This window comes from Sinocyclocheilus anshuiensis, unplaced genomic scaffold, assembly GCF_001515605.1.
Source record: "Sinocyclocheilus anshuiensis isolate Anshui unplaced genomic scaffold, SAMN03320099.WGS_v1.1 scaffold70, whole genome shotgun sequence".
Lineage (NCBI taxonomy): Eukaryota > Metazoa > Chordata > Actinopteri > Cypriniformes > Cyprinidae > Sinocyclocheilus > Sinocyclocheilus anshuiensis.
The window spans coordinates 3,166,538-3,182,264 of NW_015542377.1; the positions used below are offsets into that span (position 1 = coordinate 3,166,538).

Here is a 15,727-nt window from a genome sequence, read left to right on the forward strand (position 1 = left end):
TTCTTAGTTCATGTTAACTAAAGTAGTTAACTAATGTTAACTAATGAACCTTATTGTAAAGTGTTACCAAATGACTAATGAATAAATGAATACAATTAATTCAAAATATTAACAAAAAAATATAATAGTATACCAATGACTACATTTATATCTACCCTCATAAAGAGATTTAAACAATATTGTAATTAAACTTTACCTGATGTAAACACAATACACTGATCAAATTGATGCGATTAAGCTCATAATCGTAGCAACCATAATTGTAGTAAAATATGTCTTGCAAACAGGCATGTAAACATCTTACTCTGATTATTGGAAATAATCACATTATTGGTACACATGTAAATGTAGTCAATGATACTAAAATAACTCTGCTGGTTTGGAACGACATTAGGGTGCTTTTTTTTTGTTGACAGAATTTTCATTTTTGAATTATCCCTTTAACTTGTCAGATGTTCACTTAATCTGCTTATTTTCATTTCTGCTGTAGGTGGCGGGAATATCTCTCAGTGTGATATGATCTTATGTCTGTAGAGCTGTAAACATAACCACAGGCCCAATGAAATGAATACCTTGTGCTCAAAATCAATGATTAATAAGGCAGCGTAGCATACTGTTAGGACACCACTGTAACACTATATTTTCACCAGAGCAGCCCGTATCTTTGTCTTTGGTTTGGTTTGGTTTGTGCTCACTCAAAATACCACAAATGCCTACACACTTTTAAAAGTACAATGGAAAGTGGAAATGCTTAATGACTTTACCATGAACCGATCAGCAAATAACTGATGTGCTGTATTAATTATGATTGCATTTGTTTCTTTAATCCACAGCAGTCAACACATCTGATCACACATAATTTTTTGTATGTAATTGCTGGGAAAATCCTGAGAAAATCCAAAGTTGTGTGTGTGTATGTGTGTGTGGAATACTGTCTGCCACCTCTGCAGAGGCAGCAGAATATATTATTTGTCAAACGGCTTCCTCCCTCATTTATTTACCAAAGGTCAATGGCGTGACAACATCTGATATTTATTTCACACTGAATATGAAATATGTATTTTTTATCTTTTTTTATTGACAACTTTTTTTCCTCAACAATATACTAAAGGTCATTGTGAGAAAATAAATGGATTTTTGTTTTGGCAAGCGTTTTTGTGATTCTTTTCTGTGCTGTATGGAAAGGCTTATTTTTTGTTTATTTACCTAAGGATATTCCAGCTATTGAAATAGATTGCCGTTTTATGCAGGGGTATGACTATGAGTAATGGATAAAATATTTTCTTTTTCAATGATCCACGAATACGGGTGTTGTATGCATTGCTATATTTGCTCGCCTTCATTCTTATCAGTCTCAACACATGACAGGCCAGTAGACGAGTGACAATGGGTCACAGAGTCAGCTATTGTTTACGTGGTGACTGAGCAGCTGTTGCACAATAGTCATCTTGTTGTGGGTAAGAACAGCCATTGGCCAACACCACCCAGCCCATGATAACGGTCCCTCAGCCCATTACTGGCCCTATCAGAACTTACTTCTGTCTTCACAGGATGGGCTATGGATGAATGACTCAGCTGCACGGTTTCTCAAACACAATTTCTCACACATGCATGTACAAGGACCAAGCTGAAACATTTTAACCAGCCTGTAGCTTTCGGTTATTTCTAGATTTTATGTTAAAAATAATACTTAGTAGTGTTTTGGAAAATCTAATGTTTGCTTTGCAAAGAGAACACATTGAATCTTGCTTCATGATGACTCTTTAAACTAAATCCAATCTATGGTGTCCCCAAAAAGTATTTGGACACCTAGGCCACAATGCATGAATGTCAGTGCATATAAAACTAAATAACAACCCAAGTAGCATACTGTAATGCAATCAAATGTGCTTGGCCTTTCCTTAGAAGTTCACTTATCTGAGCCACTTTTGCAATGACTTTTAACCATTATGTTCCAGGATCATTTTTAGTGGATGTTTGTGATGCATGAAGTCGGGGTACGTCCAAACTAGCATTTTCCAGAAGTTGCTCCATATTGACACATCTGAAAACCCTTAAATCACCTTGCTGCACGTGCTTAAAATGTAATTTACACTCACTGATAAGATCCAGAGAGACCAGATATAATAAGATAAAATTATCATGCTATTCTACGCACAATTGTTGTATCCAAAATCCCACCACTCACTGGTGCATGCAGGTTCAACTTAAAATAGCCATTTAATGTATGGTCTAAAATGCAACTGTCATCAGCTGTTTTACCACAGGACAGCAATTGCAAGTACATATTCTGTCTTCTTTGCAGGAGCATAACAAGAAGATTGTACAAAGTAGCATTTGTTTAGTAACACTACGAAAGTGAATAGCATGCACAACAATGCCGGTAGAACCTATATAAAGGTCAGTTTTTGCTGTACAAAAATAGAGAATAATGTGTTTTTAAATGTAAATTTAGCTCCTCAATTGTAAGTTGCTTTGGATAAAAATGTCTGCTAAATGAATAAATGTAAATCCAGATTAATGTGGAGGTAGCCTCAGTTCCCCTTAAGTTCACACAGGAGTCGTACCAGAGTAACCACAGGTGTAGCTCATTGCATTAACTAGGGACATAGTCTACTAAGGTGCCACAATACTTTTTTAATTTTTGTTTTATAATTTAAACCTTATACACCTTTTTTTCTAAATGGTTTGTGTGAAAAGTGTGAGTGAGATGTTTTGAAATGCCACTTGGTTTGATATTGGGCTATGAAATGTATTGACATTCACGTGTATATTAAGTGTATCCAAAGTTTTATATTGCTGCCTGCTTTTCCAAAGTAATTTCTCCAAAGTTGTCAAGGCAGAGCCTGAATGTTTTTTTATTATGCATACAAATTGAAATAGATTTCCACTAAATGGCTACAACCTGCCATCTGTTTATCTCGATCTGTTTGTGAATGTTTTTCATAAGCACTCCAGAACAAAATACCAATAATTTGCATCAAAGTGTAGATCAACTTCACTGTTTCTACAAAGAAAAATATCCCTCTTTTCATTAGAAACATTTACACACACACACACACACACACACACACACACAGGTTTGTTTTTGTGAAAAGTGGGGGCATCCCATAGGCAATAAAATCACAATGTGTTCACATCCTGCAGATTGACATACCGATCCTTTATTTGATCCATAGCATTGCCTGCACAGGTTGTAGTATAAATCCACACATATGTGAATTCAGCTGACACAGTCAGTCAGTTTGCTCACACATCAGAGCTCCTGAAAAGCTAAAGACATCCCATGATGGACAACCACTTGGTATGCTCACAGTTGCCCACATAAATAAAGCAGTCAAGGACATGCACATATTGTAGTTGTCCAAAAGCATTGGAGATAAAGCAGCATGTTTTACCTAAAATCAATTAAAGGTCAAACTTTAGATTATTTTAGTGCTTTTTCAGTACTTTTAACTGTACTTTATTGGAGTGACACATGTAAAAGCTGAATGTTTGTGCTTAAACCCTCAAATGTTTAATGCCAGGATCCTTGATCCAAAATGTGAATCAAAATGTAATTGTAAATATCACATGTGATTTGTGCCTTAGTTTAACGGGTGCAAAGTATCATTGAGGGTGCTAGTTTTTCATCTCAGTTCCTGTTCAGTAAAAGAATGGTATATTTATTATGTAGTCACAATTATATCAGACGAGCCAGGCTTGAAGCAGTCTCTCTCCTTGCCTGCATCTGGCCTGAAATGCTGAAGATCCCCACTGTCCTCTCCCATCGTCTCTGTCCCGGTCCTGACCTCTCTAAGAGGAAAACTACTGCTGCGTAAATCCCGACCGCTAACGCTGTAAAACTCCCACCTACCAGCATCACCACCCCAGATATATACATGTCATTCAGTGCCTTCCCAGGTTTGGGCATGTGGTAGGAAAGGGCCACATCCAGCAGGACAGCTCCACAAATTAGCAGAGAGATTCCCGTGATCAACATGACGAGGACGTCAGATAAACCACCGCTTTTTAGCATGTTGATCCGGCGCCTACTACGCACGCAGTTCATGTCCTGGACAGCAGAACTCAGCAACTGCTTGAGAAGGACGGCCAGAGCGAGAAGGCAAAGAACAGTTCCGGCGCCCAGTCGCCACTCACTGGAAAGGCTGGTGGTAGTGGAAAGGAGGCCTACGCCGCCCAGACCGCAGCCTAAGATCAAGGCCACTGAAGCGCAGTAGCATAATAAGGATTTGCGTGGCTCGCTGAACCACCAGAGCTCCACCTGTTCCTCCAGGAGGTTCTGCTGGATGCGAGCCGGGTCAGGATGAAGGTGGCCCCGAGGAGGGGAATAGTCCTCCAGCTCTGACATGATGTTCACTGCTAATGGTGCTCAAGACAGGTCCCAGCTGTGAGAGGACACCTGGTTACAGTTCCTGGAGAAAACAAGTTGGAAATTAGGTAAGAAGATGCCATGTGTGCAGTTGACAAAATATACATTGTAAAAAATCCTGTTAAATTTATGATAAAAAAAAAAAACCTAGTAGATGTGGTTGCCAGAAATTCACATTAAAAAGGCATCATGGGATGGCATTTATGCCTGCATATTTCACAGTTCATAACTGAACATTTCATTATTTTTAATATCACTGATATACTGTAATATACCAATGTAATATACTTAAACATATAAATCTGCTTTTGTACCCTAAAATACATACTGATAACCAAAATAAAAATATGAAAAAGTGGTCAAATAAATGGCCACATGATGAATTAAATGTCATCAGGGTTAGCTACACTATGATGATAAGACATATCACCAAAATAAAGCTATAAACATTATCTAAATAACATAAATTATAACATTAAAATACTTTTGTGTACATAATAAAGTATTTATAATTATTTATACAAAAATATGGCACATCACGCATGGACTCACGGAGATGTCTTTTTTACTGTTTTTCACCATAAATTTAATAAATTGTAAAATTATATAATTTAAATTCTACTGTAAATTATATCATAATTCATACTAAAATTTATATATATATATATATATATATATATATACAGTATATAAAGAAAAGTATTTCAATATGATGAACAGATTGTATTGTTACTGAAATGCCTATGTTTTTTTGTTTTTTTAAACAAATTTGTCAATGAAAAACAAATGATCTGTGACTGGACTGGACTGGACTAATCATTATCAAATGTACATTTTAGAAGTCCCATCCGGATCTTGCTCAATTTGGCTTGAAAATCTGAGGGGTCAAATGCCATCAATGTCACTGAACAAAACAGGGAAATAAGGTATGTTCATCTGCACATCACACTCCCCATTCCCCAAAATATGCAAAGTTTAACTAAATGTTGCAAATATTATGTAAATTATTCAGTGGGGTTTTAAAACAGCATTTTAGAGTCAGACCAAGCTGCTTAATGGCTAAAACGCCAATTTATTTATGAGGCTGTTCTTAAAATCAATTTATTATGTGGTCAAACAATGAACACAAGGTTTTAATTGAAACACTTGTGTTTAGTCTAAAGCTTGTTAATGTGGCTGGGGATAACCATGTGGATGTGTGTGGAGAGAGAATAAAGATTTTAAGTAGTGTGAGAAGACAATTTCCCTTCTGCTCAGGGGCTCAGGCATTAATTCCCTTACAAATGGCCTGTCTCTGTGGTCCCCCTGACCCTCAAGGTTGCAGGACAGACAGCTTGTCTTTACAATCCCGTAAGTGGCTTTGCCTTCACAGTCAGCACTGCTGCACCAGCACACTGCATCTGCTCCTAAACTACATTGCATACATTATAATCACAGACCACAAATTGTTTTGCTTTTTATCCAGGACCAGTGACATTATTTTGCACTGTTTGTTCAAAGTCAGTCACTCGCACGCGTGTAGCCATAGGGATTGTGTACATGCAAGTTTGTGAAGCTTTGATAATTAAGTCCCTGTAGACCTGAGTCTCATATCACTGACATACTGCTTCCCTGTGACTGAGGTGAGGCATGAAGAGGGAAAAATTAAAATTCTGTTATTTACTCACCCTCATGTTATTCCAAACCCATATGGGTCCTTGTTTGGAACAAAAATTTTGCAATTGTAAAGAATAAAATTAGTCACTTTTTTCGAATGCCATTACAATGAATAGGGACTTTCAAGCTTCAAAAAGGAAGCAAAAGAAAGTATCATAAAAGTGGTACATAAGATTTATGCGTTATATCCATATCTTATGTGTGAAAAACTGAAAATCCCATCCTAGTTCTGGACACATCTAATTTGTGAATGAATTACTCTTTTAAAGTGAGATCTTTTCAATGAATCTGTTGATCCAGTTCACAAAACCAGTCTGAATGATTTGTTCATTAATCAGATTGATCCACTTCTTTGAGTTCAGCTCACTGACTCACTGATTCATTCATATCGATGGGAAGATTATCAGTGGGTAACAATGTAAATTATGGTCTGTTTCTCACAGAATTTATCATATGACTTGAGAAGACTTGGAATATAGTGTACATGTAATATGAACCACTTTATGATGCTTTTATAGAGTTTTTGAAAGCTTGAAAGTTGCATTATGAATCTCCATTTTGTGTTTCACACAAGAAAGAACAGGTTTGAAACACATAAGGGTGAGTAAATGCGGACAGAATGTTCATTTTGGGGTGTGCTATCCCTATAAATATTAATAATAATTATTAATGTTTCTTTTACAGCAAGTCAGAAAGCAAAAAATCACAACAAACACAGCACTGATTTTTACTGATTTTTTGGTTGTTGTACAATTTCTGCACCGCTTGCGTTCCCAGTTATGTCTTTTTAATTTCAGAACTTTTATGAAAATATCATGAATGTGATCATAGATGGGTGCCTTATGTTACATTGGTGGTGTACTCACCCTAAAGAGTTAGAAAGCGTCTGAGATGAGAGTGCTTCTCCACGTGGCAGTTTATCATTCACTGGTGTGTTTACTTTCAGTTATTTCCTCAACAGAGTGTGGAGAGAGAAAGGACAGCAAGGAAATATTCTATATCACCTTGGGTCTTGATTTGAGCGTATTATGTGTCCTTCACCTTAGCCTATACTTAAAAATCATTTCTAAAAAATATGACTTTCGGTTTTGATTCGCAATGGTTCCTTTCCTTGGGAAGTTGTCCTCTTTCCCTCTCACTGACAGGTGCAGTCCAGACTCCAAAGTATATTTTTAAGACTGCCTGCGTGAACACAACCAGGCTGACCAGACAGGTGAAAGTGTGCAAGATGTAATTCTTAGTTTTAAAGCATTTATAATTATTAGTAGTCAGATTCCTTTAGGCTGACATGGCTGATCTGTCAGTGTATCGGCCTTGGGGCTGGACAGCCGTCCAACTTAGCCCTCAATATAAAAAAACAGTCCACAGTCAGTTTGCCTGCAAGGTCTCTCTGAGGTTATTTCATAGGCAAAATGTCCCTGGCTGTCAGTGTGTGAGTGATCCACAAACCAGGACAGAGGTGTTCAGGTTTAGAAGCATTCTGACAGTGTACCGCCTCCTCTTTCTTGGATCATGTTGCTGTTGGCTATTGAAGTTTGGTGGTTTTCTTGAAGATTTAGAGCAAATGGCATCTTTCCCGTCAGGTGTGAATGCTGAGCATTGTGGCAGGCCAAGTGCGCCATTCATTCTCTGTTGTATCTTGGACTGCAGGTCTCCGATGTATCTGAAAAAGAAGCATTCATAAAGCAGGCTCTTGTCTTTTCTCCGGTCACCATACAACAGCTGATGCCTTGTCTAGCATACTCTTCTCTGCCTGGTTGCTAGACACAGACAATGGAGCAAGTCTCTGAGTTCTTCTCTTGGCCAGGATGAGACAGGTCACTATCTGTATGGAGACAAAGGAAGCAAAGAATTGACAGTTAGATGTGAAGGGGATGTGTAAAGGATATGCAGTACGTCTAATTCGACAGGGTTTAATGAATTGCTTTTGGTTGTTAAGGGAGGAAACTGCTATGAATCGAAATCTGAGCAGGGGCGGAGTTTTCTTTTTCCTTATAAGGTGAGAGAAACCTTTGCAGCAAGGTGGAAATGGATGGAAAATGTCCAGAAAACATTCATGAAAAATTCATTTGTTTTTTATATATTCTGAAGACTTGTTGAAAGTTCACTATATATTAACTCCTATGGAGGCACCATTTTAAAAAGTGTTCAAAAGTGTCACAAAAGTGTCAAAAGTTGTTCCAAAAAGAAGGGAACTTAATTATGCTGCCTTTTAAGATGCATCAAATAGACAACATTCTCAGTCAGCATTGCATGTGTTCTTTACAGAGTAATCAATCCCATAATGCACTGCAACAAGTTCAGTGAAATAATAAATTCAACATGGTGGACAAAGTGAGTGAAATCCAATGTATACAAATATTATGTGAGAAGAGTAGTATGTCAGAATTCACAGTATTCATAATGTGATGGCCCACTACTTCTACTATTACTCCTACTACTAGATTCTGAAGTGTGCATCCAATGGATAGCCTATCCCATGAGGCCACGGGAAATGATTTGTGAATGGCTGTGTAGCGATGCAACTGACACTGGTAGGTCACATGAAAATTACAACATGGCCAATATAGTATGTCTGGATTACATTCATATCACACACATTCATAGAACATACTTTTTATTGTCACAGAGTAAATACTTATTCAAAAGCAGTAACAGTTGTTGATTATGAGTAATTCAGTACCCAAATCTACTGATAAAACACAAATCAGTTTAATAAAAAAATCACTGATGTATACAATACATCAATAACCCTAATATAAGGTCTGATGGGCTGATTGTTAGCTTAGCAACATGCTACCTCCAAATCTGGAATAAATTGTGAGTTGAATTGTTGCCCATGTAGTGTGTTCAAAATCAGTCACTTAAAAGTTTACATATTTGTTAGGATACTGCCTTAGAAGGCAGCTGCCTATGTACAGTATGCTAGATTTTGGACCAGACCACATTTTAGCAAGTCTTTTTCTTGCTCAATTGTTAAAACATGTTCCCTTAAGATATAGAATATTTAAGAATGTTTTAGAATTTAAGAGATCCTTAAGAATCTCTTTTTATTTAATACAGATAGGCCTATTGCTCATGGCACAAACACACAATAGGCTAAACTCTAAATTCTACTCATTAGTATTAAATGAGTTATGTTGTGCTGTACCTGAAAAGGAAGAAATTAATCACGAATCACGAATCAATGAATCATCTATTTTGTATAAGATTTGGGTCCTGGTGGACCAAGAGTGAGTTGTTATAGTCATGCTACTTGCTGCCCCTCTCTCCTTCCTGCTTAATCCACATGTTATCAGCCTAAACACATGGCTCAGGTTACTGTCAGGCATAACCTCAGGAATAAACCACAAACAGCAGCTGGCCTGGACTGCCTTCTGAGCTGCATAAACCACTCTTGATTTTTCACTCTTAATCTCTTATTTCAACTGAGAGAAAAGCTCACTGTTTCTCTGTTTCTTATCGGTCTCTTTTTTTCCCGTGTTGCACTGCTGTTCTGTTGGCTAGGGAGGTATAGCCTTTTTAAAAAGCACAGCTCCCGCTCCCAGTGCTCTTTCGTTTCATCATAAAAGTTAACATATGCCACGTACCTTATTCCATCATTTCACTTCAAGACTCTGGTGTCATTACATCCTCTACTTCCATCAGTAAACTTGCCTCTAAAGAACACTCTTTCATTCCAAACCCTCACTGCAGCTTACCACTACATTCGTAGGAGGAAACAGAACACAAAATGACAGATTACTCAACCTTACTCTGCGCAAATTCTCAATGTACTCTATGTATGATTAACTTGACAACAATAGACCTGGTATGGCTTTTATGGGTGTGCAAATAGTGCAGAAACATGACATCAGTCATATTTCTCTAGAAACCTTTGTGCATGTCAGTAAAGGCTAAATATATACTACACGACTTTTTCTCCGATTTGCAGTCTGTATGCATCGACACTAGTTGCTGAAAGTCAAAGCCAATCTGCAGATTTTTGGTATAAAGGCTGGAATACACTACACGACTTTTAAAATGTAAAGAGATTTGAAAACAATAGGCATCATACACTTGACAGCTGTGGGCCACACACTACCAGACTTTCAAGTCACACCAAACAACAAACTCACACAGAAACTTGTGCCTCAGCCTGGGGCCCCAAATTGGCTCAAAATGTTGAACATGTTTGATATGTTACAACTGGATGGAGTCAAAGTCTCAAGCTAAAAAATCATAGTCTGTGCCCATCATACACTACGCAATTTTCTGTGAAACTCCAACTGCCCAGAATCTGGGCACTTTCGGCAACTATTCAACATAAGGCTGGAATACACTGTGCAAATAGTATATTTCAGCCTTAGGTTGACAGATTTCACAAAAATTGTGTAGCATATGATGGACAAAGACTCTTTAGTTTCAGACTGTTCCATCCAGTTGGAGGATATTAAACATGTTTGATATTTTGAGCCAATTTTAGAGCACATATTATTTTCATTTGTGACGCATTTCCTAGCAACAAGGTGCATGTTTCTGCATGAGTTTGTTGTATTTGGAACAATGTGAAAGGCTGGTATTGTGTGATCCTCAGTCGTTTAGTATATGATGCCCAGTATTACTGTGTAACCAATTTGGCAAGTGTATGATGCCTAGTGTTTTCAGATCGGTTCAGATGTAGTGTATTCCAGTGTTAAGGGTGTTATTTTGTCTGGTAAGGTTTAAAGTGTTCTGTATTCACTGCTGTTCGGTGCTTGATTTTCCTGTTTTGAGCACAGCTGCAAAATTAACCACTAATTAAATCCCCAATTAACCAGCCCGTCCACCCAGCTCCTCAAAAGGAAAAAATGTTTACATCTCTTCCTGCCTATCTCTCCCCCTTTTATTCTCAAAACAGTGACAGCATCCAGAATATTCAGTTCTGGCCTCGATGACAGCAGAAATGTTAACATAATCCATAATGAAATACAAAAAAAAGGGCAACTATCCAGCTTGGCCACTGAGCTCCATTTTCTCTGACCTGACCTCCATCTGTGACATAGACACCAGCCTGGTTAAGACACCTGGACCTGCTCCTTAACTCTTAGGGCACGGTTTCATTCTCACTGGCTGTCTCCATGTCTGTCACAGAATATTCTGGAATATACACTCTTGGGATGTTTGCATGTTACTGAGTGCTGTCATGCACCTGTCATTTTTAAGATCTGTGTGCTTATAAGGGATCTCCGAGGAGAGGATGAGGAAGGAAACCAGAGTGTTTTGGTTCGCTTGGCACCTGGAAGCATTAATTTGAGATTCCTTTCATTCCGCGCAGATGCATTTGTCAAAACTTTCTATCAAAACTCCAAATAAGGTTGTTACTCCTTTATATAAAAAAGTACTGGTGATACCATTCTACAGTAATGATATCAGATGGTGTTACCATGGAACCGAAAGACCATATTCACCTACCATTGTATTTATGTGGCACTCCAAGGTACTTCAAAGAATACCTTGGTAATATGATGGTACATTTGGTAATTTTTCTAGAACTATTTGACATTTATCTTTTTGTTTGTGCTTTTTGCTTTGTCCTATTTTGCAATGTCGTGGCTACAGAATGGCTACAATTATGTATCATTGTGGGAGTGTTTATGTCCATGCCCAACAATAAAGTAACAATAAAATGTAATAAAACTGCTTAAATCTGATTTTATATCCATGATGTGACATTTTGTCAACACCTCCAATGTAGGCGAAAGACCATATTAACAATGTTTTAATGGTAGAGAGAGGGTAACTATGATTAATTACTATCTTCCCCCCCTAAACTATTACACTGTCACTGTAAAGCACTGTTCACATTCAGCATTGAAAGGGCACCTACAGCATTAAAATCATTTTCTCCCCTTTTATTTTATGATACAGAACAGAAGGGAGGCATTTCCTTTCTTTCATAATAGGATGTTATAGAACTGTTATAGTTCTGCATCTCCTCTTTAGTATTTTGCTTTCATTTGACTTATATAAGTTACTCTTTAAACCACAATATGTTTGACATGGACATCACAATGTCCACTGTAAGTGTTATCTGATAATTATATAACTTTTTCAAATTTGGACAAATTTGTTTAAGATTAAATGTGTATGTTAAGAGTTATGTTGTCCAGCCAATTTCTGGTGTCCTCAAAACTCAGAACATATGGATTGGTCATTTGTGGGAAGATTTATTTTGGCCAGCTCAGAAATAAAATCAAAAATGGCAGCATGCAAGAATTATACTCCACACCTCTGACACCAAATAATTTGCACTACTTTTTCTTAAAATGTTCCCATGTTTTTATCTGAAATATCGATGTGCTTTTGCCATAATGGAATGTTACTCTTATAAGATGTAAAAAAAAGAAAGAAAGAAAATGCTTGTGTACTGGATATTTGCTTGCATAATTGCAAAAGGACTAACAGTAAGTGACCTGCTCCAGGAAATAAATGAATAAATGTTGCTCATTAGTATTATTATTATTATGAATAGTATAAATGAATAGTGAAATACTATGTATTAGTATTTTATTAAGTAATTAGATTATAATGTTAAAATGGTATTAAAATGCATTATTATTTATAAGAGATAGGGTAATTAAATATTAATAATTTATCTTATAAAGCTGTTGACGCAGTAGATACAGGAAATATTCTGTACTGGCTTTTATCTTGTAACACTAGTGAAAACATTTCACACAGTATATGAGGATAATATATTTAGTGTGCAAAGTCCAAATATCCATATACAGAACAGAACAGTTAGTTACAGTCCTCTTGTTTTAGGAGTGATGTTATTCTGTACACTCAGCTTAAACTGTGTTTAAGCCATTTGTGTGACATGAATTTTTAAACTATTTTCACTGGCAGAGAAAAAAAAAGTGAACTAGCTAAATTTGTTCTATGATATTAAACATCACATCTCAGTCCTCTAAGTATCCAGAACAACAAGTTCATAATGAGTACAGAACTCTTGTTTGTGTAATATTGCTTAATTTATAATTTTATGATTCCCTGTCATAGAAGAAGTTAATTTTACTATTTGATATGCAACAATAAACATTGTATGTTTATAAAGTTTCTAATTTTAGGATGCTACGAACAGATTTAAATACTTACCTTCCCCTGATTTTGCATATCAGTACATGAATTTCCAGAAGTGAACGGCAAAGGCTACAAATTTTTTAATACCCCTACAGAAGGAAGTCCTAAAACTCCAGAACAAAGTTTACATGTCCTGCGGTGCTCTATCAAGGTGTGGATCCTCCTATTTGTCTTATACTTTTATAACTCATGCTATGAGAACGTTTCCGTTCTTACCTGTGATGCGCTGGCAGGCAGCACACCATCCCGAACACATCAGCCACAAATACACACAGCAAGAAAAATACAGCCAATCCGTCTGAGAGGTGAAACGCGCTCAGCTAAAAGAGACATCAAGTTTAATGTAAGTCTCGCACAGTAATCCCGACCATATCAGGTTGTCATAGCGAATGGCGTTGCAGGTGCGCTGCTCGTTCAGTCCGGACTTTTGCCCTCCGCTCGGAGGTGTGGTCTGGTCTCTCCTCTCATTGCTACTCTGATCGCGCAGCGTGTAGTTCAGCTGGGAGTGTGTGTTTGTGTACGTGTGACCTCGCCGCGCTCTTCTCCAGCGGGACACCTGCAGCGATAAGAAGCTTCTAGTCCAAAGGTCTGACGTTAAATGACGCCAAAAGAAAACAGCAGACAACGTTCTATATGTTCGTTCATTCTGCTTCGCGTTTCAAGCGCTGCACGACAAAATACTCCTACCTGAAAATCGCTGCGGAGTTACCTGCTCTGTTTGTTGTAAAACCGGAAACCCTGTAACTAGCATGACCAGTGTTAATGAATAGATCACTCAGGCTACTGCAAGAATTGTGTTATTGAGATGATTTGTATTTGCTAGTATTCACAAGTAGCCTAATGGTGAATTTTCAGAACTCGCCATATTTATCTCCAAACAATTAGGCTAATCAGTTTTCAATTGACTGTGATACCCATTTTTATTATATCCTACATTAGCTATACTGTATATGACTAATAAGTATTATTCATTATAAATATTTTTAGGCCTAAGTATTTCCTATTTTATTTCAGTATATATTCGAATATTCAATGAGGGAAAACAGGGCGTGGCTTAATTTAATGCACGGAGAATTAATTCCATCATTAATCGACGGTTTGGACGGGACCGGACTGTAGGGGTTAAAAATAAGAGGGCTTGGTGATGCAGTGAAAAAGGAAAGTTGTTTCAGATGCAGAGCAAGTCATTACAATTTGATTCGTTTTTTTTTTTTAAATGCAAATCACTAGAAGAGCATATATTAAGTGAACAGGGTTATTCTGATTTCATATTGACTTTAAAGTAATTGCCTTTCGTAATTGCATTAACATAAACGTTTTACTTTGCACTTCATCTGTTCTCGTTAATTTTAAATCATTTTACTATTAATTAATCCAGCTGATCTTAATGATTAATCAACAAATCATTTGATAGCCTATGTATATAGATTTGCAATTGATTTAATTATTAATACACACAGGGGCTTTAATAGAGCATAACTTGTGCTACCCTATAAAGAGTGTTCCTAAACAATATTTTTTCTTTTGACTTTAAATGTGTTTCATCAGGCTACATTTTTAAAAACAATATTAGTATTTCTTCAGAAAAAAATACTGACATAAATTAATTTTTTCCCAAATGTTGGCACAGATAGTAGATATATTTCAGATATATTGCTTATCTGAAAATGGTGACACCCAGTGGTTCAGTAAGTTGACAACTTAGACAAGCATCAGTCAATATGTATTGACATGCAAAGACCACAAACCACAGAAGTCTGATTTTCCAGAATATCTGCAGTGAACACATTGTGTGCCATATTGTGTGACATCGTTCTCCCTGTGGTTCTGAAACGTTACCCTGCATTTAATATTGAAACTGGTGTCTCAATACAGTCAGTGAATACAGTATACTCAATGAAGCAAAATGCACCAGTTTGGGTGACTTCTTGATTTATTAGTATCTCTTATTAGAATAATAATGCATGTTTGAAAAACACATGCAAAAATGCATGTTTTTTTCACACACTTACTATGCATATAGATTGTCAGTCAGGGGTGATCTAATGCAAATATACAAATGCAACAACACAGTTATGTAACCATATTAATATGTAACTGTATTTATACATACACAACAAAACACTGCAGCCAAGGAACACACTCTCTTAGCTTGTGACAAACGTGGGCTTCACCATCTCATGCCTGATGTACTGGTCTTTTGGATCTTTGATGTTGTCCCTTAGTCTCTTGGGCTCTTGGGAGGAAGCTTATATATTTATGAAGGTCATTCATGAACCTGTGCTCCAGTCCCTCTTCATCACTCTCCTGTCAAGAGAAGGAGAAAATACACACAGCACACTTTGTGCATCATCGGCGACGTGAAGTTTGGGCTTGATTTGAGTGATGTCCTGCTCTTGGTGAGCCTTTCTGTTGTGGAAAGTGTCCAGTTCTTTCTCCATCCACCCAGAGGAAAGCAGCCCAAGCATTGATCTTTTTGTTCAGCCATTAGTGATCTATTCCCCCTCTGCCTCATCCCGGGTTCATTTGTATTCTAATTGCCAGGCCTTGAAGTGACATGCTACGTTTTGTACAAGGCTGTTTTCTGTCAATGCT

The 15,727-nt window shown here is 37.1% G+C and overlaps 1 protein-coding gene across 1 annotated transcript; it reads right to left on the reverse strand.

Annotated features, from left to right (window-relative positions):
• Nucleotides 1-3,189: 3,189 nt before the first annotated feature.
• Nucleotides 3,190-13,907, reverse strand: tmem125a (transmembrane protein 125a). The gene is made up of 5 exons (XM_016491492.1): nt 13,820-13,907; nt 13,349-13,688; nt 7,772-7,853; nt 6,895-7,691; nt 3,190-4,415 (listed from the first exon to the last, which is right to left on the reverse strand). The coding sequence occupies exon 5, from the start codon at nt 4,349-4,351 to the stop codon at nt 3,683-3,685; it is 669 nt and encodes a 222-aa protein (XP_016346978.1). The 5' UTR covers nt 4,352-4,415; nt 6,895-7,691; nt 7,772-7,853; nt 13,349-13,688; nt 13,820-13,907; the 3' UTR covers nt 3,190-3,682.
• Nucleotides 13,908-15,727: the final 1,820 nt, after the last annotated feature.

Excerpts from the sequence above, each read along its gene's own strand:
- tmem125a (XM_016491492.1), bottom strand. The coding sequence starts at position 4,351 with ATGTCAGAGCTGGAGGACTATTCCCCTCCTCGGGGCCACCTTCATCCT.